Raw genomic sequence first — 26,306 nt, forward strand, 5'->3', positions numbered from 1 at the left:
GACACTACCATCTTTCCTTTTCTTTAACACAGCTTTTCACTTTGCAATCCTATATATTTGTGAATAGAGATACCCATCTTTCCCTAGAGGCAGACAGGAATTTTACTCACACATCTGAGAGTTGTACATGCATTTGAGAACTTCAGGGCACAGGATCTGATAGTGTAGGCAGTATTACTTCAAAATCACAGGTATTGCATACTTCCAGGAGAGCAAAAGTCAGATATAAACATATAAACATATGAACCTTTTTTTTTACCATGCATATCAAGTAGTTAGTGTTTTTAAAAATCATAACCTCATTATTTAGTTTAAAAAGAAACACCTTGTAACTTAAAGAAAAAAACCCTTGGTTAATTTCCCCCTGTATTTTTGCCTGTTTTTCTTTTGATTTCACATCTTTAGGTAAGACAATAGTAATTTTTTTCCAGTGATAGACATATCACTGGGATAGAAAACATATTAAGCCATTATTAGTCATTAATAATGCCTCAGTGTGAATTAGTTTATGTCAGTCAACTCATAAGGTCCTGAGGGATAGGCAAATTTTGTTGAGGGGGGGGGGTGTACAAGGAAAGCCTTCCCATGTTATGGTTTAATAATCTCCTCTTCTGCCTTTCATTGTAGAAAAAGACTCATCTTTTGTTTATTCTTTGTAAATATCTTTTTTTTTTGTATATGCTAATGGATTTACAATTAAATGTTAGAGTGGGTGGATGATGGGAAAGTTTACATGATCATCCTTGGCTCCCATTTTGAGAACCAATGATATAGGGGATCTTGTGAGGGAAGATGACTACATTCTTTTACAAATGCAGTGGACATGATGACCTCTAAGGTCTTTTCTAGCTCTAAATTCTCTGGTAGCTTGTGAACTAACCAATAGTTCCACAAAACAGAGTCTGCACCATTTAGAAAAAGAACACTTGATTTGGAGTCAGCTGTGCCTTCCAGCTCCAGCTCTGTCTCTTAACTCCCTTTGGTGGAGCTAAATCTTGGGCAAGGCAATTAACCTTGTGGGCCTCAGTGTCCTCATCTTTAAAATGAGAATGTCAGTCTGGATGACTTCTAAGGTCTCTTCCAGTTCTAAATCTACAATCCTGTGAACATCTATGGTACCATCAAAGGGGCCTTATTTGTAATTTAAAAACCCTGACTACGAAGAAAATCAGGTCTTACTCCTGATACACAAAGATCCAATTTCTGGGTCTGGTCAGTTACTTTTTCTAACAGCTTATTCCAAACTTTTGCTCCCTGTAATCAGAAGCATCCCCTTCACTCCCTTCTTCTCCAGGTGCTTCGGTCATGGCTGTTGCCATAGACCCACAGGAGAGAATGAAGTCGCCGGTGGTAGTAATGGGGAGTATGGTGGATGGGGTGGTCCTCATCCAGCTGGGAAGAGAGCCGCTGCCAGAAGTCCAGCAGGCTTTTGGTAGTAGGGGACACACTTCCTTGACAGCCATCCATTTCATTATGGAGCACCTCCCCAGCTAGCATCAGGCCAGCAAGCTCTTCCATCAGATGTAGACATTTGTACTTCTGCTCCCTTTCAGCTTGGTCCTGGGTCTCTTGGGGAGACAGACAGCAGGAACGGATGTCTTTGGCCCATTGGGAGCACTTTGCCCATTTGGTGCTCTCCACTTGTTTGTCACTTCTCTCAGGCACCATGTAATAGGACTGGGCATAGCAAGGGCAATCTGATGTTCTAGGATTAACAGTCACATGGTGGGACCACAGTACGGAGTTGATCTATTTAAAAAAATGCCAAAATGAAAACAAAAAATAAAGAAAATGTTTTCATTCACAATGAAGGAAAGACTAAGCACAGTAAAGAGGAAAGAGGCTAAGAATAATAGGGGATCCTGTGTTGAATGGGTATCAGCTATATAATGCTAATTTAAAAATCCAACACGATAATGGCATGTATTAAAAATATGATTGTAGGAACTAAGGACTAATTCTTCAGCTTTGTTAACTGTTAAGACCCTTCTTAGAGCATTATGTCTAATTGGAGTTATATGACTAGTGAAGAATTGAAGAACTATTGAGAAATTTTTTAAAAGCCCAGGGACATTTCATGAAGATGGTAAAAAGTTGGAAAACAGGACCTATAAAGAAGGAGGAATGAAATTGGGGTTACTTAGGGTATAGAAGAGAAGGCTGAAATTGACTTCCAGATTCTGAAAGTTAGATGTACTGAGTCTGGTGAAGCTATTCCTCTTTCCTATTGGGGTAGGACCAGAGGACACAGAATTCAACTAAGGCAGGGAGAACTTGTCAGAAAGAACAAACATTTAGTCGACGAGACAGCTGGAAGTACTCACTGGCAGTAAGAATTGTTAAACACTGTAACAGATGACTGAGGGAAAGTTATAAAATTTTCTTGCTTGGAGGTCTCCAACAAAAGGAGAGAACTTATATTAGGAATAGTTTGCTTTGTGTGACCGAGACAGATAATTTCCCTTCCCTGGGCCTATTTCCTCATTTGTAAAACTAGAGGATTGGAATAGAGAGTCCCCAAGGTCCTTTTAGCTATATAACATTCTAGGACCACATGATTCTTATCTTCTGTCTAGAATATAGGAAGCTCTGTGTGACAAAGACTTTTCTCTTCAGCATCCTCTTGTGAATCCCTATATGCAAAACTATGAGGAAGTCTGTATGAGTGGATAGTCATGTCTTTACATTTATGGATGTAAGTATATAAGTGGAAGTATGTCTGAGAGAGATGGAGTATGTGGATATTGATGGATGATGTAGAGAGAGAGTGAATGCTATGCCACATTAGATTCTGGGGCTTCCAGTCTAACACACTTACAGTCTTCTTGTTCCTTTTAAATCTGAAGACAAAGCACCCCCTTTCTTTGATTTTATCTATTTTCTCCTTTCCCTCCTCCTTTTCCTTCTTGTATTCCCAGAAATCTAGGGCTTGGCTGGGCACTTCCTTTCTGCAGGTCAAGTTTCCCATCCTGGGTCCCTTAAAGGAACAACTTTAGCTCTTCTCCTTTCTTGCTTTCCCAGTGGAGAGGTCTTCAGCAAAGGGGAGTCATTGTGACTTCATTGTAGCCATGGATAATCATGGCCAGTAAACTTTTCTTCTCATGGACTCTTTTATAAACCTTTTTTTTTTCATTTTCTTTTTATCCTGGATCCTGGTTCATTTTTCCACATCTTCTTAAAGATATGGAAGCTGGAATTCCATTCTTCCTTGGCTTCAGTAGATATTTGGGTAAAGATGCTAACTTTCCTCCTTATGATCCATCTATGTTCCATCTTGTCCAAGGTTAGGCTGCTATGTGAGCCTGTGGGATGTGATAAAGACATTATTCTTTAGTGACCTGGAGAATTGGAGGTAAACATACAGAACAGCCTGGGTGATCAGTCTTCCTTGAAGCCAACATACACAGCTGTTCTGTAGCCCCAGGGGTGTCCACCATCAGATAAACATAGTTGCCTTTCATGTGGAAAATGTTGGCACTAGCTGAGAACTATTTACAGCTGAATCTCATTCAGAATTATGAGGAAGTGGGATAGAGTTAGCCCTAAATGTTCTGTAGGAATGACCACTGCAGGGAATTACTCTAATTGGAGACATAAATTTTTGTATAAGCTAAACCTGTTTATTTGGACATCTGGTATCTTAAACACTTACCCTAACCTTTGATCATAATGTCCTATTTTATTGTTCAGGTCTTATGTCACCACATTGCTGACCTGCACTTTTGGATCTTGGACATACTCCTTGCCTCTGGCTACTGCTTGTGGGTTACTTTGTTAGCTACTCTGACAACAGAATCAATTGCCTTGAATGACCCATGCTGTACTTCTGGTCCCTCATCTAACTGAAATGTTATTGCTATAGATTTTCTCACCCTGATAAGGCTGGTCTGCTGGCCTCGGCGTTACCTCCTGTGCTATGAATGCATCTAGGTTAAGGTCCCTGGTTGGTCCTTACCTTGGCTTTAGCTCTAAGCAGGGTCAGAGAGGACGGAACAAGGAGGACCCAACTGAAATGGAGAAACATGTTGAACAGTTCACATTTTGGAGAAAATGCTGAGCTATGAGCCTGGATAGGCAGAGTGAGACCAGATTGCAAAGAGCTTTGAGAGGCCAAGGAGACTGGACCTGATGAAAAAGGTAGCAGCAAGCCATTGTAAGGTTCAGTTTTGTGGAAATTGGAATTGAACCTACAATATACTTTATGTAAATCAAAATGGAACCTACAATAATTCCTCTTCATCTCTACCTTCTGGATTCCTTCAAGTGCCAACTAAAATCCCATCTTCTATAAGAAGCCTTTTCTAATCTCCCTGAATCATAGTGCCTTCCTTCTATTGATCATTTCCAATTTATTTTGTATACATCTTATTTATATTGTTAAGGAATGTTAAGCAGTCCCCTGAACTTATCTTTCTGAATTGCCATATTTTCCAGAAACACTGTATACAGAGTATCTAGGAGGCCCTAAATGTATCAAAGATGAAGCCACCCACCCCCAGCTGACATAATTTGTTATTTGCATCCTAAACTGGACTCCCTGTGTGTCCTTGAGAGTCAAGAAAGGTGCCAGTCTGTGCTAGACTGAGAAATTGCCTGTGTAGCTGGGACCCTTGTAGATAAGTAGACCATTCTATTTTCATGGTTGCAGTTCCCAAAGGAGAAGAATGCTGCTTTTGCCATCTCCTTGCTCCTTCCCTTGGAAGAGTTTTGTCCTTTTCCCAGCTTTATTGCCCCTTTCCCCTACCATGGCACACCCCTTTAGTTGGAGATTTCTCCACATTCCTTTGTTGTTCTGTTGTAAGTATGCAAACTTCTGTATGGATTGTGAACTCTTTGGGTTCCACAGGAATGTTCATTTCTCTTGTAATAAACATAGTTTTCAGGTAAGATTTGTGAAGCTGTGATTGTCTGTTGATAGTACATAACTGTTTGCATGTTACCTTCCTCATTAAACTATGAGCTCCTTGAAAGAGCAGGGACTATTTCTTTCCTTTCTTTGTCTCCTCACTGCTTAGCATAGTGCCCAGCGCAAAGTGGGCACTTGATAAATGTTTATTGATTAACAGTCACCTTTCTTGTAGAAGCTTAACTCAATGTAAAGCAGTTAGCACAACAAGGAGGCCAAAAAACCCCTAGAAATTGCTTTAGCTTACCAACATTTGATCTCCTTCCCAAGTACAGAGAAATGGCAATTGAGGACAACATTGGTTTAGAATATTTATATTATATTATATAGAATATTTATATTGTATAATATTATTTGTAAACTATTACAGAAGAGGAAGACAGAAGATTAAATGTAGTCTTGCCTCATAAAACAGCAAAAGCAATAGAGGCAAAAAAACCCAAAACCTACGGTAAGTTTGGCCTGAGACCCAATTGAACCATGTTATCCCAGGAGCATACATAGAGAAAAGTTGCAAGAGAATGATGAATAGATGAAAAAATTTTAACAAATTTGTTTACATTTCTATAATCTGTTTTTATCATCAGTGGCAATGGAGCTATTACATTTGGATGCTAATACTTCAGTTCCTGATGTGTTATGTGAGGAAGTTGAAACAGAATTAAGAAGATGAAATTAGGAAGAGCAGCCAGACCAGACTGAATATACAGCAAAGAAGTCTGTGCTAGAGCATTATAGACTTGAAGCATTGTAGGATCATTTTTACAAGGTGGCTCAGGGATAGGAAAATACTAGAAGAATGGAAACAATCACGGAGGATGCTATTACCCAAAATTGGTGATTGAGAGAACATTAGTAGTAGCTAATTATACATTGTATCTATATGTTCATCTTTATAAAATCTTTAAATCTATGTGTATATCAAGAGTAAGTACAAGACAGGAACCTGCAAGTTTTTGTAAAGGTTTCCATATATCAGACCATATATTTACAACCACACAATGAACTGAAAGGTACAGAGAATAAAAAAAAATCGTACTATATTTATTATTTGTTAATTGAAAAAAAAGGTTCAGTAAACCGAAATACACCTCACTTGTTAAGATCATATAAGATTATTTGACAGACACAACGACAGAGACAACTCTGTTCAATGATCCTCTGGTTAATAATATCAAACAAGGTGTAAAAACGGGAGATATATGCTTACCAATGCTGTTTGCCACTATCCTGGAGGATGTCTTTTTTTAATCAGTCAATAGACATTCATTAATCACTTATGTGCCCGGCACTGTGCTAAGGACTGGGGATACAAAAAAAGGCAAAGGCAGTCCCTGCCCTCAAGGAGCTTACAGTCTACGTCCCAAATGGAAGAGGGATTCCTCATATACCCTAAACCTTTGGATGTTCCTATTTGCAGATGATATTATGCCGATTACTTCAACTTCTAGAACATTACTGTACCTTAATGAGATCCACAACTATTTAACACAGATCATTCACACGTTTGTCAAAATAATCTTCTTAAAACACAGGTCTGACCATATTGTGCTCTTGCTCGAAAATCTCCAGTGGCTCCCTATTACCTCTAAGACAAACTATAAACTCCTTAGCTCAAGAAACTTCAGTAGCTCCCTATTGCCTCTAGGACAAAATGTAAACTCCCCAGTTTGGTGCATAAAGCCCTTCAATATCTGTCTCTAGCTTACCTGCAAGACTTATTTTATATTACCCCTCTTTATGTTCCAGCCAAACGACACCATTTATTATTTCTCTGATTTGGCATTCCACCTTGTATACTGTGATAGAAACTGTTCTAGTCCTTGGCCTGCTGGTCCATCTCCTAGATGTAAGACACCCGGATATGGAGACCTGAACAAAAGGCCTTGAATGAATGTTAACCTGCTCATCGTACCTTTAACATGTTTTAGAGTCTAAAGACTAGCACAGAGGAGTTGAATTAAATCAGAAATTCAGGCCATGAACAAACCATGGTACTTCTCATGGCCTCTTATGTATGGGAAGGTTTAGGCCATGAAGAGTAGGCAACTAACTCTATTAAAAAATAGGACCCAAATCAGTCATTTTGTGAGTTAGATTCTCTCTGTACTTCCCTAGTTGTTGTTGTTCAGTCATTTTAGTCATGTGCGACTCTTAGTGACCTCATCTGGGATTTTCTTGGCAAAGATACTGGAGGGGTTTAGCCATTTCCTTCTCCAGCTCATTTTACAGATGAGGAAACTGAGGCAAACAAGGCTTAAGTGACTTGCCCAGGGTCACACAGCTCTTAAGTGTCTGAGGCCAACTACCTACCCCACTTCTCTGTTTCCTGTAAGATAAAATACAAATTCCTCAGCATAAGAAGCTTCAGTGGCTCCCTATTGCCTTTAGGACAAAATACCTATTGTAACTAGCAACCCCTCAAGCAGTTCAAAAATCCCAATGTGGATTGGAAAGAGGAGTTAACAGACTATGTTTTGCTTCTCTACTAGTTACTTCTTGGAACCCCCTAAATATAAGGGAGAATCCCTAATATATATCAGAGATGGAATTTTTCCTCTGCACAAGGGGAAAACTTGGAAGGCGTCTTTGGAGTTGCTCTACTTTTTGTGGTTATATTAATATTAAGAATAGAATAATGGTAATAACTAGGATTTATATAGCACTTTAAGGTTTGCAAAGCACTTTACATATATTCTCATTTAACTCTTACCACAACCCTGGTAGGCACTATTGTGTTCTTCACTTTACAGATGAAGAAACTGAGGTTGAGAGAGGATAAAGGTCACATAGCTAACAAGCATCTGATGCAGGATTCAAACTCAGGTCTTAATGACTCCAAGTCCAACACTGTACCCACTGTCCCACCTTGCTGCCCCAAGATGGTATTCCTGGGCAATACCAGCTTCTTGAGAAAAAGAGAATCGAGCATGACTCCCCGTAGCTAGAGCAACAACAAGGTACTAAAACCATGATACGAGGAATCAAAAGAAAATCTGGAGTTTGCCCTCTTTTATTATTTGGACAGTTCACTTCTGATAGGAAGGGGGTCACCTCTTTTGCGAATTTAAATGTTTTTCTTTCCAGGTGAATCCAGAACCTCAGGGAAGTACCCTAAAGCCAGAAGTCTAAGTGAGTCTCTGGGGCTAAAGTGAGACTTGTTGGAATTTCAGAGGGTTTTCTGTTTAGCAACCCCAAGTTTCCCTTTCCAAGGAGAAGTCTAAACCATAGGGTGGTCCTATGAGTCTGGGGGACTGTTTAGACCTTGGGGAGAAGAATAAGAACTTTATCAAAAGGTTATTGTGAGTCCTTTACGTACTTTCTCTGAGATGATATATCAAGTCTCTTCTGTACCTCATAGGTGCATTGTCATCTTGAGTACTTACTTAGCAGCTGGGTACGCTTTGCCCACATCTATGGATGTCTTTGCATGAATTATTCTAAGATTTCCCAGAGGAACCTCTAGATGGGGGCAAAATAAGCCGAAGAGAAATTGTTTTGGGGGCTGCCAAGAGTGAAGCTAGAGCCCAGAGTCTGGGATGCTGGGCCACAGGTTGTATCTCAAAGAATGTGCCACGTAGTTTTGTACTTATTTGTTCTTTAATTGTAGTATTTTTGTTAGTTTTCTCTCTCCAGTTTGAGTCTAGCTATTTAAAGGACCTTACCTTCTACTTTTGTATATCCTATACAAGCCGCTAGAGTGCTAAGAACATAGTAGATACTCAATAAATACTTGTTTATTCATAACGCAGGCCCTCTAGGAAGGGCATTATTTCTGTATTGTTCATCAGCACAGGTTGCCATAGCATCATTGCATTGTCCTCCAGATAACTTCCCATCATGGTGCACCAATCCTGTCCAGGGAGAGTTTTAGATGGGGACATCCTACTCAGTTTCTAATAAGGGATTTTATGACCTAAAAGTAGAGAGAGTTGGGTGGAAAATTGGAAAAATATTTATAAGTCTGGGTCATAAATTCCATTCAGCTGCCCAGGCTGGGAATTGTATTCCATTAATCATGTGCAAAAGTGTGTGACAGACACTAACTGTGCAGAGCTCCATATTCATACCCTGTGGTGTCTGCCTCTAAGGAAGTTAGAGCACTGAGATATGAGAAGTCCTCTCAGGGTCCCCGCACTTCATAGATGGGAGGGTTGGAGGCACATGGGAGGGGTTCCTGCTCAGGTTATCCATAGTGTCAGGGGTGAAGCCGGTGTGTAAACCCAAGTGTGCCTATATCCATCCACGGCTCAATCAGCTAAGCTGTTCTGATAGTATGCATCCTAGATGGCTAACCACATGCCAGCCCAGAGGTGGCTGAAGGCCAGCAACAAAAAAAGGGGACTAGTAATCACATGGAGAGGGCACAAGGGAGTAGGAGCCATTCCCTGTGAATGGTACTATTGTTCTATAGGTTACCCTGTGGAGTGTACTCTAGGCTTTGTCCCAGCAGAGGAAGCTTCCCCTAGAGAGAGCTGGGCTAATGAGAACTTTGTTGTAATTGTGACTTCCCTTGCTCAAGTTTTCTAGGTGATTAAAGTGAGAGCACAATTAAAAGTGAACTTTATTCCTCAGGGCATGCGCTCCTGGCTAGCTGTGATTTCCCTGTGCTTGTTAAAAGTTTGTGTGGGTCAATCTTGCCCTGCCTAGGTAGGGTGACAGGGGAGGATGCCACAGAGCCTGTAGCTGGTTCCCGGCTTCTGTTCTTTAGATGCCTCTCAGTGAAGGCCAGCTCGGCCCCAGGGTGCTGAATGATGTTTATTCTGAACAGGAGGAGAATTAGGGCACTTGAGAGAAACAAGGAGTCTTGGAAGGATGGGGTAGAGAAAAACATTCTAAAAACACTAATGGCTTAGATTTCTAGTAATTTAAAATAATAAAAATAAATGAGAATTAGAGTTCCATTTAAAAAAAAGCAAAGCTTAGACAGAATTAAGTTAGGTAGAGGAAAGAGTTCTGGAATCAGAGGACCTGGATTCAAATCCTAGCTCTGTGGCTTATAGGATCTCAGGCAAGTCACTTTACCTCTGGCACCTCGGTTTTCTCATCTGGAAAATAAAGATGGTTTATTAGATGACCTCTATTGTCCTTTTCAGCTGTCTCTTTGTGATTCCTCTAACAATCATGGAATTGAGTTTCAATAAATAGAAGGGACTTTAGGGATTATTTAGCCTCATCATTTTAAAGATGAAGCAATGGGACCATAGCAGAACTATAGTCCTTTGGGCCTTTCTTCCATTTAGGTGAAGTCATTGTTCTAGAATGTAATAAATCATCACTTAGCAGCCAACATTTGTTAAGTGACTACTGTGTGCCTGGTACAGTGGATCCAAATTCAAAGAATATGATACTCCCTACTGTAAAACAGCTTGCATTCTACTGGGAAAGACAACATGGACATATAGAATAAATACAAGGTAGTTAGGGAGGACACTAGCATTTGAGGGGATCAGGAAAGATTGCATGTAGAAGACAGTATTTGATTTGTGTCTTGAAAGAGGCGTTATTGTTTGTCCTTCGATCTTGAAGAGGAACAATGACATCACAAGGGTAATGTCTTGACTCGTGCATGAATTGTATTTAAGTGAAGCAGAGTTGCACAAAGTCATCAGCCTCACCCTTTCCTCCAGAGTCATTGAAGACCAGTGTCAAGACAAAAGTTAAGAGATGACTGGTGATGTCCTGGTTTGCAGTGGGTGACCTTGGCCTTTCTCCTTGACAGAGGTGGGGGAGTATATAAGGTAGAGGTGAGAAAGGACTGTATTTCAGGCATGAAAGATAGCCAGTGCAAAGGCTAAAGCAGGAGATGGTATATGTCTAGGGCACTGCATATAGTAGGTGCTTAATAAATACTCATTGTTTGCATTGACTTATTTTAAATACTGCCCATCTAGGAGAATAGTCATAGTTTAGTAGCACAGTCCTATGACAGGGGACTGATTGCATATCTATGGCATATTTTATTTCAATATGGTACCACTAGTCACAAACCTAATCGTATTCAACAAGAAGGATCAGGAATTGGACAATGCCAGAGGCATCACCTTGGCTGTTTTCTGCCCTGGACACTTTGAAGAAGGAGTGGGGCGGGGGAAGTGTGAAGCACTCTATGGATCTCAGTGAAGGAACAACCCTCAGTCCCCCAGATTTGCCTCTTTCTGGGTGACTTCACTATCTCATCAGTCTAGAAGGTACAGTTAGTATGGATTTATCCAAACAGATTATATCTGAGCTCCTATCCGTCTGGCAAAACCTTGCCTCTTCCCCTAAACTTGCTATAATTTACATATTCCTAGTCATGTAACTTTGGCATAATGAAATCAATTCCCCCCAGAAATGGACAGGCACCTTAGATACTATATACTATATTTTGTTCTTGCCACAGAATCAATAAAAACAATAAAATAATGTACCATGAGACACTTACCACACAACTGTGCATCTCACAGCTTCTTCTAGACAAAGACTGCTCCTAGAGAGTAAGGACACAAGCTACTCTGAACTCAGAGGTTTCAAGAAAGACCTCATTTATTTTTATTTAATACCCTCTTGCTGCTCCTTCTGCAAGTTGGTAAAGGAGTATACAAAAGTAAATGAAAATATAACATCGTCCCTAGTTGATGCTTGACCCATTACATACAGTAGAACTGGTTTCCAGGTGAAATCTCAGAGATTCCTGGACTCAGGTCTTAATGCTTTCATATGAGAGAGTATAGACATTTGGGACATAATACTTTTCTTTGTCAGGTGTCCTGTTTCTGTCAGAGACCTCTAACTGTGACTTAACTGCAGTTAGATCACAGCTTATATATGGGCAAGGGTGGGATAGTCTTGGAGAGAAGCTCTCTCTACCCTGGCTGGCCATCTTGCTGCCTCTGTCTCTCCTCTCCTCTTTGACCTTGAATCATTTAGTTCAAGTTTCCAGTGGCTCAGTGGTTATAGCACATCCCTCTCAGTCCCTTGGCCCTCCTAAGTTTTTTTTAACTTTACGGGTGGGTCTGACTGGAGACACAGGGCACCTATTACCTGTATAATTATGCTGATGTTTTGTTAATATGTGTATTAAATGACTATAGCTAAACGTTAACAGATCAACAAACAGTGCCTTTTTGGAGCATCTAGGAGTTACCGAAAGACTCTGCGTCCCAACAAAAAATAGCCCAGAGGAAAACTTGGGTAATTTTGTAGGATACTGAGAATTTGAGAAAGAGAGAATAAATGAGTACATGAATGAATAAATACTTGACTGTGTGAAGGAATAAATATATATTAAAAGTTCTCACTTAGGGAGGGTCTGAAAACACTAAACTGATTGCATAGACCTGGAGTCTGTTGGTGGGGATACTGAGGTGCCAAGCGGGGGGGTTAGAGGCCTATGACAATGTTCCTTTCTGAAGCAGGATCAAACAGACATTGAGGTGAGAGCAAAGAGGAATGATCTGAGTGTCAGGCTAAAGGACTTGGTACTGGAATAATAGGATTTAAGTCCTACGTGCAGGTCACAGATCCTTTCCAGCTCTAAAGTGATTATCCTTCAATGTGTGACACTCAGTATCTTTGTTATCATGTGAGTTTTTTGTTCCCTACATATGAAGCCAACCTCATATTCTAGCTTCCCCTAAATTCACTGTATTAGTTACTACCACTAAGGCTAGAAGGAAATGGACATCTCTAAGTAGTGTTGCATGCTATTCTTCCTTGGGAATATTCTTGAACCTTGGACCTGGTAGGGAGCTATCAGTAGAAGGCTCTTATTAACACAGTGGCAAGAAGGTGGTGTGTTTACCAGGTTCTTTCCTCTGTTCATCCTCAGTGCCCTTGATGAGAAATTCTTCATGACCTGTAGGACACTGTGTATAATGGAGCAGAAATGTGAAATATGAGATGAATGTGCATTGAGGCTGAGTGCTGGTATCTGTCGACCACTGGATTTGTTTTCTGGATAATTGAAGATAGTCATCTTGCTCAGCTTCCTAATTTATTTTGAGAGTCCTATCATTTTGAGATTCTCAGTGCTTGGTCATACTTGGTGCTCTACATGCAAACCTGTCCTTCCCACCAGACTCTATGTCTCTCTGCTCACAGGAATCTTTAACCACTGGTAATGCCTTCTGTTAGTCTCCTGAGTTGCTTCCAATTGCATCAGGTTCTCATCAGTCACTATCATGGTGTTTGAGGGAGTGATCAAAGGAAAAATTTAGAGCAAAATCCACAGTCACTGGCACTGTTAAAGCAGACTTTCATTGTGGACAGGAGGGTGGACCAGTTATCTCTATCAGAAGAAGTATAGCAATGAAGTTATTGTTCCTGTATTCAGTTGCTTTCCACTGACTGGTCATCAAATTACAGAACAAAGGTAGAGGAGAAATGAAGCCTAGATTGAAAGGCAGTGAACAGGGAGGATACAAAATGCAATGTAAATTGGGGGCCTGATCTGACATAATATGTGATGGGATGCTGTCTAGCTAGAGACTTCATAGAGAGAGAAATGTTTGGTCTTGTGTGCATTGGGGGGTGCCGTGAAGGCAATTAAGTGAGCCATAGTTGTGAGAAGATTCAATATCCCAAGGAAACCCTTGTGATAATGACAGTTCCACTTTATAGTCCATCATCAGTCCCAGTCCCCCTCCCTGTCACTTCCCCAGGGCCACTGGGGAATTCACAAGATCATAGATTTAGAGCTAGCAAGGACGTTAGATGTAATCTAGTTCATCTCCCTTATTTTACTGTTGAGGAAACTGGGTCCCAGAGAAGTCAAAACCACAACTGCCTCAAATTTTTATAGGTCCTTGGTTGCTGCAAATACCCTCTATTGAAAGACTTTCCCTACTTTTGTGGCTACATCTAATCTCTCCCTTGCCTTATCACATGTTTTCGAAATTCAAATTCCTTCTCAAATGGATATTCCTCTAGTTTTATGAACATTTGATTCTGGCGCAGGTACTGATGAACTGTTTTTACCAAGGTGATACGTTGATCCCAAGAAAGTCGAGATGGGGGAGGGGGAAAAGGAAACAATAAGCATTTATCTAGCACCTACTATGTGCTAGACACTTTGCTAAGCACTTTCAAAAAACAACTATTATCTCATCTGATCCTCACAACAACCCTGAGAAATAGGTGCTATAATTATTTCCATTTTACAGTCAAGGAAACTGAAGCAAACAGAGGTTAAGTGACTTGCCTGGGATCACACAGCTAGTAGGTGTCTGAAGCTGGATTGGAATTCAGCTCTTCCTGATTCAAGGCCGAGTATACCATTCACTGAGCCATCAGCTGCCTCTATATATGCTACTGAATATACTAGTATTCACCTGGTCCGGCAGGTTGTGAAAAGTCATTTCATAAAGCTTTCGGAAACTACAGGGGGATTCTGCAACCAAAAATAAATTACTTCATATTTCAACTATTCCTGATTAGTCTGAAATGCCATCCTCTTCATGCATTATGGATTCCTAAGAGCTCTAGTTTGGTGAATGTAACTGCCCAATGCAGCAAAGCCATTACTTTGAAGATTCCATATACTAGGCCATGAGAGCCTGATAATCGTGAGAAAGCTTTGGTTCTTTGTTATTTTTAATTAAAATTAAAAAAATTTTACCCTGCAAGGAGAGGTAGAAAGATTAATAAATTTTTAGGCATATTTTTCTCTAGAAAATCCCAGAGCATTTCCTTCTCGGGCCTAGTCAGTGAATAGTTGTGGCTTGAGAGCATAGAGACACCTGGAATCAAATTAATTTTGTAGTCCCATGGTCTGTGTGGTATGGAACATGTCCCAGTGCTGCTGATGTGGTGGGGGAAATGTGATATCTAGCTCTGGGGAGGCCATTTGCCATGGGCCCCTTGAATATTGCAAATAGTAATATGCAAAATTGACCAAGGCCACCCTGAGCCTAAGAAATGTGAGGTTATTGCTGAATCAACCACTCAGTTCACCACGGGATGATAGCAAATACGGGAAACCAGGTTATTCCTGATTTCCAGCATGTAGTCACCAACTGATTTTATGGGCTGTCCCTCAATGGTCTGCACTACCACCAGGTTTCCCCTAGAGATGCAGAGGCACATGGGACTTCTGGGATAGTTCCTTATTCGGAAAATTTGCTGAGGATTCTGAGCCCATCAAGACGTAGATCCAGAGCAGCTAGTGTCCTGGTGATTCCATTTTGTGAGACAGGAACAGTTGGGATGACAGTCTGGGTACATTGGGGGAAGGCAAATGGAAGTCACCACATAGCAGAACCCTTGCATTTCCCTTGGCCGATCCTTCCATTGATCATTCTCTGGGACGCCCTAGTGCAAACATGCCCTTTCCATGCCTCTTTGGCGTTTGTTTGGGTTGGGCCTCTCCAAGTTGCATAGGTTTTTGTGGATTGATCAGTATGAGATACAGGGTTAGAGTATGGGCTGAATGTGGCCTGTGCTGAGGTTATCATCACAATTGTGAGGTAAGAATCTTTATCATGGTGAACTATTTGATGAGATCTGAGAGTGTCTCTCATAACACTATTTTGGGAAATTCATCTTAGATTAGATCTGCTAAGGCTTTTCCATCAGATGCCTTGGGCCAGAATGGGGAAAAGTGTTGTTGTACTTTCCCAGGGCCAGCAGATCTGTTGGTGGGCAAGTTTTTTTTTTAATTTTTTAAAATCTTTAATTATTTATTTATTTGTTTTCTGGGCAAGTTTTGAGTAAAACAGGCCATCAGAAGCAACCTGGAGTTCCTGTAGAGAACTATCAAAGTAAATAATCTTAGTGGCTGCCAATCACATTGGTATGGCTCAATAGGTGGCCTCTTTCATTAGTCAGAATACCACAGAGGCTACCTTCATGTGTTTGGAGTGGAATAATTCAAGTAGGAATACTTAAATAGTATCCATTGAGCACTATGTCCCAGGAAATCATTGAACTATTAGCTTTCCCTACAGACATACAGTTGGACATACAGTGAGCTTGCCTCTGAATTGTGACTTTGGCTATTGATAAGCCCACCACTTTCTGGAAGACTAGTATTTTGGATCTGTTGAAGTGTGCCTACCCAGGTGCCATCTCTTGTCACTATGGTAATGTTTTATTTCTGGAGCTCTGCAAGATTTATTATTCTTTCTGGTCCCGTCTCTGGTGTCAGGTAAAGGTCCTGTTATAGCATGGGCCTTCAAGTCTTTCCTGGCACTGGTTGAAGCCTCCCAGGCCAGAGAAAAAGGAAATGCTGTAGCTAGAAGGTTCCCAGGTTCCCACCTGGTGTCCCATCCTGCTTGAATGAATGAGTTCTAACCCGTGGAATTCAGGAAAATATCTCTTTAGTTTGGAAAAGTTGGTTGCAACAGTTATTAAAAAGTCACAAATTAACATGCCCTTTGTAATTTTTTGTTGTTGAAGGAGCTCTTTGAGAAATGGTGATGATAGGAAAATATTTCTATTAAAGACAGAGTTTCTTGTCTTAAACTTTTTTTTTTCCAGGGTATTATCATGGGACTTGGGCAGTAGCAGGATGGAGTAGTCTGTGGGGAGCCAGGATCAGGAGTTTGTCTAGATAGGACTAGGAGGTCCTCCCAAGTTATGAGGTCAGTGATTATATCAAAGGAGGTCAGTTAAAGACAGAGAGAAGCAGGAAGGTACCCAAAGTCTAGGCAGAGAGGGTGACTAATTCAGGGGGATTAGCTGTCATGGAGGGAGGACACACTCAGCTTAGGTAAGTGAGGGATGATAATCAGACTCTGGGACTTGTAAGGATGTATGTCCTTACAGAAACCTAGGCTAGATTACCAAGTAACGAAGGTTAAGAATTTAGGCAAGGGGTCTGGATAGGCAAAGGACACCAGAAATTAGAATGAAGCTTGTTATATATTGACAGCCAAGAGAAAAAGTGACTTCTCCCCGAGATTACCTCTCATTTACAATGTATGTATTTTGTATGTACGAAGTTGTTTGCATGTGGTCTCCACTGCTAGAATGTGAACTCCTTGAGGGCAGGGATTGGATTTTTGTCTTTGTATTCCCAGTACTTAGCATACTGCCTGGCAGTCAGTTAATCAATAAGCATTTATTAAGCTTCTACTATGTAGCAGGCACTGTGCTAAGTTCTGATGATGCAAATAAAGGCAAAAGATAGTCCCTGCCTTTTAGGAGCTCACAATCCAGTGGGGGAGATATGTAAACAATTATATACAAACGAGCTACACGTAGAATAAATAGGAAATAATCAATAGAGGGAAGGCATTAGAATTAAGAGGTTTGGGGACATAGTATTTATTAAATGCTTTATTAAATGTCATATTTATTAAATGACATATGGGATCAAAAGCCATTCTCCCACAGATAAATGGTCAAAGGATCTGAACAAATAATTCTCAAAAGGAGCATTGAAAAATGTTAGCAATCATATAAAAATGCTTCAAATCGCTAATGATAAGAGAAATGCATATCAAAAGAACCTGGAAATTTCATGTTAAACCCAGCAAATTGGCAAACATGATCAAAATTGAGAACAGAGGTGAAAATGTAGGGGTTGTTAAAACAAAAGATATCAATAAAAATTTATTTAGAAAAAAAAGACCGGAGTTGGTGTTAATCCTCTGAGTCAGGATCTGCTAACATGACTCCTGTCTGAGACCAGAACTCTCTCAGAGCCCATATAGCACTGAGCCTACAGGAGGAAGCAGGGAAGGTCAGGAAAGAACTTAGAGAGGGTCAATTTTAACGCAGGATTTGATCTCCTATCACAGGGAGTAGCATCAGTGTATATTTATTTGAAAGGTTCTCTTCCTTTTTTAAAATATTTTTTTTTCCCAATGAACAAAAGTTCATTTTTTCTCTCTCTCATCCCACTACCCTTCCACTCTCATGGAAAAAAGAAAACCCTTGTAACAAAGATGCATAGTTTAAGCAAAACAAATTCCTGTTTTGGCCAAGTTCACAAAATCTATAGCTTTCAATCTGCAGTCCATCCCCTCTCGGTCAGTGGGTGACCCTCTTGACTTGTTGTTAGTTATTAAGTGGATCAGAAATCCTAAGTCTTTCAAAGTTATCTCAAGTATAGAAATTATCTAAAAGTCTCCTCAAGCATGAAACCTCATAATTATTTTTGAATTAGAGTACCCGTTCCATTCAAATCCCTACTTGTTGAGTGTCTGCTATAAAATATTAATATGACACATTAATAAGTTTATGAGAATTATAACAGTAGAACAAATTAGGGTTTGCAAACCCTATGAAGCAGGCAATGTAAATATTATTGCCCCCATCTTATAGATGGGAAAACTGAACCTCAGAGTGGTTAAGTGACTTGCCTAGGGCTACACAGTTAATAAGTGTTGAAGGCTGGATTAACTCCAGTGCCCTTTCCACTATACTGTGCTAGACAATGAGATTCAAAAGAAGCATATATAGTATAGTTATAATACTCAAAGAACTAATAAATCCTGCTGGGGAGACACAATTTATATGCATGAGACAATTAGAGGATAACATAAATTAGTACACAATTATGTGCTAAACTGAGGGGGCAACAATGTGGAATAGAGGAAAGAGCCCTAGCTCTGGAGTCAGAGGTCCTGGGTTCAAATCCCACTTCTGATGCTTACTACCTTGGGCAAATCACTTAATCTTCTTAGTTTTCAGTTACATCATCTGTAAAAGAAAGGGTCGGACTAGATGTTCTCTGAGGTCCCTTCCAACTCTAGTTCTGCGATCCTATGAATACCGGTAGGTTCTAAATGTATGGTGGAGGGGATGAGTGCCATGTCTAATCCAGGAAGTGAGAGAGAAATATTGGCTAGAGTTAATGAGGAAGGCCCTGGAGGAGGTGGGGTGTGAGTTAGAGATTGAATAATTAGTAAAATTTGGGTAGATGAAGAAGAGGACAGAGCATCCTAAAAGGGGTTGAACATTATAAGAAATGGCACAGATGTGGGAATAAATCAAATTTATATAGCCTGCAAATGGTAAAGAACGTTGTGTATGCAGGAAAGAGGAGAGGTTGCTGTGGCTGGAAGGAGAGAGAGGCAGATCTAGATTTAAGTCCTAGCTGTGTAAATGTGTTCAAGCTACTCCACTTTTCTGGGCCTCAGTCTCCCCATTTGTAAAAAAAAGAATAGGTTGAACTAAGTAACCTCTCTGGTCTCTTGTAGCTTTAAGTCCATTAATCTACAAGTACGGTTGTTGTCACTTTTTAGATATGGACGTGGTATGGTTCAGGGTAAAGAGTACTGGATTTGAAGTCCAAGAACCTGTGTTAAAATCCTAGCTCTGCTACCTCTTGTGACCTTGGGCAAGTTATTTGCCCTAGGAACACAGTTCCCTCAACTGTAAAATGAGGGAGCTGGAGTAGATGGTTTCTAAGATCCTATCTTGATCTAAATCTATGATCCTATGCTTTCAAAAGGTGCTTTGCTGTAATCACGGTAGCCACCCAAGTGCTGGCAATGACCTTGTGGTCTAGACAACTAGATTTTCTGTACAGGCATACCTTGTTTTATAGCTCTTCACTTTATTGTGCTTCACAGATATTGTGGGTTTTTTTTTTAACACAAATTGAAGGTTTATGGCAACCCTGGTTGAACAAGTCCATCAATGTCATTTTTCCAACAGTGTATATTCACATTGTATCTGTGTCACATTTTGGTAAATCTCACAATATTTTCTCACTATTATTATATTGATTATAGTGATCTGTGGTCAGTGATCTTTGATGTTATTATTGTAATTTTTTTGGGGGGGGATGCCACCAACCATGCCCATATAAGATGGTGAACTTAATAAATGTATGTGTTCTGACTGTTCTACCTACCAGCTGTTCCCAGTCTCTCTCCCTCTCCTTGGGCCTCCCTATTTCCTGAGACACAACAATATTCAAATTAGGCCAATTAATAATCCTATGATGGCCTCTAAGTGTTCAAGTGAAAGGAAGACTCAATCAATGAGGCAAACTTCTTTGTTGTCTTATTTTAAGGAATTGCCACAAGCCACCCCAACCTTCAGCAATGACCACTCTGATCAGTCAGCAGCCACCAACATTAAGGCAAGACCCTCCACCAGCAAAAAGATTACAACTCACTGAAGGTTCAGATGATGGTTAGTAATCTTTAGCAATAAAGTATTTTAAAATTAAGGTATGTACATTTTTTTTAAAAGACATAATACTATTGCACACTTAGTAGACTGCAGTATAGTATAAACATATACAGGATCCTGTATATGTTTAAACATATATTTAAACATATACAGTATAGGGGCAGCTAGGTGGCATAGTGAGTAAAGTACCGGCTCTGGAGTCAGGAGGACCTGAGCTCAAATCTGACCTCAGACACTGGACACACTTACTAGCTATGTTACCTTGGGCAAGTCACAACCCCAATTGCCCTCCTTTCCTCCCTCCAAAAAAAATTAATAAAAAAACATATAAAGTATCAACATGCACTGGGAAACCAAAAAATTCATGTGGCTTGCTTTATTGCAATATTTGTTTTATGGTGGTAGTCTGGAGCTGAAACCACAATATCTCCACAATATGCCTGTATATGGGCACAATGGATAGAACACTGGGTCTGAAGTCAAGAAGACTCATCTTCCTGAGTTTAAATCTGGCCTCTCAGACACTAGCTGAGTGATCACTTCTTGCCATCACCAGGAAGCAGGGCCCTTGGTCATAGTTCCAGAAGCATTAGAACTTGTAGCTGCAGGGAAGCAGGGGTCTTTTCTGGGTAAAGACCAGAGCACAGACCAGGAGAGCAGTGACCATACGTCTTTCTGCATCACACAACCTTGGATGCACCAAAAATCTGCAGATCCTCAGAACAATTTCTGAAAACAGCAGCATAAAAAAGTCTGAAGCTTGGAACAGTGCCTCCCCACCCCAAGGTGAGCAGAACCTAAATTTAACATAAAATTCAAAGTCAAGATAAGCTGAAAAAATGAGCAAACAGCAAAAAAAAAAGAACTTGGCTGTAAATAGCAACTATGGTGGCAGGGAAGACCAAGACATAAACATGAAAGAAGGCAACAGTGTGAAAACAGCTACAAGCAAAGCCTCAAAGAAAAATACTAATTGGACTCAAACACAACAAGAATTCCTGGAGGAGCTTAAAGAAAGAGATTAGAGTGGTAGAGGAAGAATTGGGAAAAGAAATGAAAATTATGCAAGAAAATTATGGAAAGATAATTAACAGCTTAGTAAAAGAGGCACAAAAATACTGAAGAAAATAACACCTTAAAAAACAGAATTGGCCAAGTGGCAAAAGTGGCCCAAAAATTCACTAAAGAAAAGAACTCCTTAAAAAGCAGAATTGATCAAATGGAAGAAAGGTACAAAATATCATTCAAGTAAATATTTCCTGAAAAATGAGAATTGAGCAAGTGGAAGCTAATGACTCCATGAGACGTAAAGAAACAAGAAAACAAAGTCAAAAGAATGAAAAAAAAATAGAAGAAAATGTGAAATATCTTATTGGAAAAACAACTGACCTAGAAAACAGATTGAAGAGAGATAATTTAAGTACTATTGGACTACCTGAAAGCTATGATAAAAAAAGAGCCTCAACATCATATTTCAAGGAATTATCAAGGAAAACTGCCTCTATACCTTAGATCCAGAGGGCAAAATAGAAATTGAAAGAATCTATTGATCACCTCCTGAAAGAGATCCCAAAATGAAAACTCCTAGGAATATTCTAGCCAATTCCAGAGTTCTCAGGATAAGGTTAAATCAACCAGAAAGAAACTATTCAAATATTATGGAGCCACAGTCAAGATTACACAAGATTTAGCAGCTTCCATGTTCAAAGAGCAGAGGACTTGGAATAAGATAGGCAAAGGAGCTAGGATTACAACCGAGAATGCTTTACCTAGCAAAACTGAGTATAATCCTTTGGGGGGAAAATGGATATTTAATGAAATAGAGGACTTGCAAGCATTCCTGATGAAAAGACCAGAGCTGAATAGAAAATTTGACATTCAAATACAAGACCCAAATGAAGCATAAAAAGATAAATATGAAAGAGTAACCATAAGAGACTCAATAAAGTTAAACTGTTTACATTCCTATATGGGAACATGATACATGTAACTCCTAAAGACCCTATCATTTTTAGAGTAGTTATATGGAGTCTACATAGTCAGAGGACAAGGATATGAATCACTCATTTTGGGATGATCTCTAAAAAAATTGAAGGGGCAAGAAAGAGGGGTGCATTGGGAAAAGGGGAAAGGGAGAGGTAGAATGGGAAAAATTTCTCATACAAAAGAGGTATGCAAGGAGAAACTTTTTTAGTGGAGGGGAAAATGGGAGCTGGTGGACAGTGCTTGAACCTCACTCTCATCACAATTGGTTCAAAGAGGGAAGAATATATGTCCACACTCAGTTATGCACAAAAATGTAACTTACCCAGTAGTGAAATAGGCGGTGAAGAGAATAAGAGAAAAGGGGGGGGCAATGATAAAAGGGACAGCAGATTAAGAGAAGCATTGGTCAGAAGCAAAACAGACTTTTGAGGAGGGACAGGTTAAAAAGAGAGGTAGATGATACAAGTAGCCTTACTTATTCCCATTTTACAGATGAAGCAAACTGAGGCTCCAAGGATTTATGTAACCCATCTAAAGTAAACAAAAACAATAATAGCTTGCAAACTCCAGGAAGCACTAAGGATGTTTTTTAGGGTTGTCAAAGCTTGTTTTTTAGAATTTTGTTTGTATTTTGGGGATCCATTGAAATTCACCCCAAATAGAAAGGCTATGACCCCAGTAAGCTGGTTTGACAGACAGGGCCATAAGTTCTGTGGTGTAGGACAAAGTGTTAAGTTCTCTTGTGTGAGCTCTGGGTCAGGAGTTCAGAGGCTCTGGTGAATCAGAGAAGGCAAGGTCAATGGCTCCCTTCATTCAGGCAAACTCTCTTCAAATGGAGTCATTGCGTCCTGGAAATGGTTCAACGGAGCACTCATCCTTGTGTAGGTCCTAGGTTGATATTAATGAGGAATTGATATAGTCCAGAGCAGACATATGACCTTTCTTGAATCTATTAATTGACAAGTTCTTTCCACTCCAGGTCTCAAACACCATTTGGTTTTGGAGCTTCAGGAGCTATTCTCAGATACAATGTCAAAGTGGCCAGTCTGGTCAGGCAAATAATGGGGAAGCCCATGTTTGCACATTTGGGAAGTGACAAGGGGACAGCTCCATATAAAAGTGAACTTGGACCAGAAAACTGGGCACAGCATTTCTAAAGTCTTAATCTATCTGGTTTGAGAAAGGGCAAAAGAGGGAGTATACACCTAATGACCAGGAAGGAACTCTAAAGTTGGTTGCCCAGGTTCTGCCTGTGCTTATCTACAGAAACAGTCCCTGCAATACCATTTTTTTTCTTCTGCAATGCCTGAATGATGGTTGCATGGTTTTACAGTATGCCTTGTAGAAGTGGGGTATTTGGAAGGACCTTCCTGATACAATCTAAAAGCCGAGAAGGCTGGGTATCTCCAAGGTACTACTGGCTGCAGGGCCTCTTTTGCCTTGGAAAATGGAGGAGGAGCTCAGGTGTGGAAGCATCTGGTGATAGTAAAGTTGGACAACTGTCTGGAGAGACCAACTAAGTCCATCCTGACCATGCAGGGTAAGATACATCCTGGAGAGTCGCAGTAGAAAGAAGTCATCAAAGGCGTGGTCCAAAGCAATCTAGTTATACAAAGACAGGTTATGGAATAAAGGAACAGACAAAGGTAGAGTACCAAAAAGATAACAGAGAGCTAGGAAAGAGTAGGATACTGATATGACAGGATTAGATTTAATGGTGGAAGTCTGCAAGGCAAATACGGTTTTTAAAAATGCTTTTAATGTTTTATTGACTCTTCAAAAAGCATTACTATCACTTCCTAATCACTTCCTCCTCTAAGAACCTTTCTTTGTAACAAAGAAGTAATAATAACAATTTGCATTTATCTAGTGCTTTAACCATGTAAGTTTAGTGCTATTTCCTCCCGTTTTATAGCTCAGGAAAGATTCAAAGATATGAGGAACTTGCCTGTGATCATACAACTACTAAGTGTCTCAGGTGGGATTTGAACCCAGATTTTTCTCTCTATGTCATGTTGGTCATGTCAGGCAACGTACACCTCATTCTTCCTATATGAATTTCACTATCAGTCCTTTGGAGTCTTTGTTGGTCATTGCATCACTCAAAGTTCTGATGTTTTCTCGATGTCGTTTTTCTTTACATTATTGTAGTTATTGTGTAGTTATTCTCTTGGTTCCGTTTATTGCATTCTGCGTTAGTCGATACAAAATTTTCCAAGTTTACCTGAATTCTATATATTCATTATATCTTATGGCACAATAATATTCCATTCCATTCCATTCATTTATATACCACAATTTGTTCAACCATTTCCCAATTCCTAGGCACCTACTTTGTTTCCAGTTTTTTGTTGCCACAAAATTTCTAGCAATAAATGTTTTTGTACATATGGAGCGTTTTCCTCTGTTTTTGATCTTCTGATTCTATACCTAGTAGTGTTATTGGTGGGTCAAAAGTTGTGTATAGTTTAATGACTTTTCTATCATGGTTCCAAAGTGCTTGCCATAACAATTAGGCCAATTCATATCTGTCTACCAACAGTACATAAGAGTACCTCTCTTTGTATACTCTTTCCAACATTTAACATTTTCATCTTTGCCAAGTTATAGATGGTATTCTTGGATAAAGCCTCAAAGTTGTTTTGATTTGCATTTCTCCTTTTTTTTTAAATTTATTTTATTGATATCTTTAAAAAATTAATTTGCATTGCTCTTATGGAATTGGAACATTTATGTGGTTGTTGATAGCTTGCTTTTCTTATATTGAAAACTGGCTATTCATATCTTTTGATCACTTATCTGAAGGAAGGATCTTCAATAAACCTAAGCATTGAGAACCCCTTGAATTGATTCCACTAAGTGAAGCTCTCATTGCAATCCTCCAGCCAAGCATCTTAGAGCCTCTCTAAGTCCTTGTGGTTGCCTTGTCTTTAGGCAATTAGGAAGTCAGTAGTCTGAGCCCTTATTCCCTTGAGCTAACCAATTCTCAAGGAATGTTTCAACTAACCTAGCCTGAATGGAATTGGGTGAGGGTGGAGAGAGACATTGCTCCTATCACACTAGGTATGGAGCGGAAAGTTCTATGAATGTGAGACAACTTGAGCATACAGAATCAGAGGGAGGATTAAATAAGGAGAGCTTAAGAGTGTAATTATATGCTGTGTTGTCCTTTTCAACACCTCCATGAAAACAAACTACCTCTATGGAGTTAAAGCCTGCATCTTCACTGGTGGAGACTTATGAACTGCTCTTGCCCAAGTAGGTGATATCCTTCTCTTGGAACTAAATTTCAGTGCATTATATGGGATTATAAAATGGTCCCTGTGCGAGTGGAAAGAAGGATCCAGTCCTCTTGTCAATGATCTTTTTTGGACCCTCTGCTCAACAGTTCTTTTCCTCTTCCCAGTAAAACTTCTCTGAATCCCACCCACACCTCCCTAAGGATCCCCTGCACAGTGTCATTGCGCAGGGTGTAGATAAAGGGGTTGAGGAAAGGTGCTACCACACTGCTCAACACCGAGGGTATTTTGTTCATCTCCAGGGTTTCTTTCTGGGAGGGAGTCGCATAGATAAAGGCTGTGATGCCTCCAGCTATCACAACAATGGTCAGGTGAGAAGCACACGTGTTAAAGGCCTTCTTCTTCCCAGTGGCTGATGGGATATGTAAGATGGTTATAATGATGCAAGCATAGGAATACCCAGTGAGAATTATGGAAAAGATGATGACTGCGGATGACAGCAGGAAATCCATCAGCTCAATGGATGTCGTGTCTGTACAGGCCAGGGCCAACAGAGGCCTACCGTCACAGAAATAATGGTTAATTATGTTGGAGCCACAGAAGGGTAACCTAGAGATGAGTACGGTGGGGAAAAGAACAGACGAGAAACCACCCACCCATGAGAAAAGAACCAGTCCAATGCACACAGAAGGACTCATGATGGTGTTGTACCTTAGTGGGTTACAGATGGCAGCATGCCAATCATAGGACATGGATGTCAGCAGAAGAAACTCCACTGTCCCCAGGAAGAAGTAGAAATAGCACTGAGTGATACACACAGCAAAGGAGATGCTTTTGTCCCCAGTGGCCAAGTTGTCCAGTATCCTTGGGGAAATGACAGAGGTGAAGAGGATGTCCAAGGTGGAGAGATCGCAGAGGAAGAAGTACATGGGTGTGTAGAGGCGTGAATGGGACACAACAATGTAGATGATGAGGATGTTCCCCAAGAGTGTCATCACGTACATGGGCAGAAGCAGCATGAAGAATAGCAGCTCTGCCTTTCTATTGATAGGGAAACCGAGCAGAATGAACTTGGTCACTGTGGTCTGATTCTCCATGGATGG

General features: G+C 40.2%; 1 protein-coding gene across 1 annotated transcript; it reads right to left on the reverse strand.

Annotated features, from left to right (window-relative positions):
* Positions 1 to 1,275: 1,275 nt before the first annotated feature.
* LOC118829682 (olfactory receptor 6J1-like) lies at positions 1,276 to 26,306 on the reverse strand. The gene is made up of 2 exons (XM_036736602.1): positions 25,392 to 26,306; positions 1,276 to 1,677 (listed from the first exon to the last, which is right to left on the reverse strand). The coding sequence occupies exons 1-2, from the start codon at positions 26,298 to 26,300 to the stop codon at positions 1,276 to 1,278; spliced, it is 1,311 nt and encodes a 436-aa protein (XP_036592497.1). The 5' UTR covers positions 26,301 to 26,306.

The sequence above is a fragment of the Trichosurus vulpecula genome, chromosome 8 (genome assembly GCF_011100635.1).
Source record: "Trichosurus vulpecula isolate mTriVul1 chromosome 8, mTriVul1.pri, whole genome shotgun sequence".
Taxonomy (NCBI): domain Eukaryota; kingdom Metazoa; phylum Chordata; class Mammalia; order Diprotodontia; family Phalangeridae; genus Trichosurus; species Trichosurus vulpecula.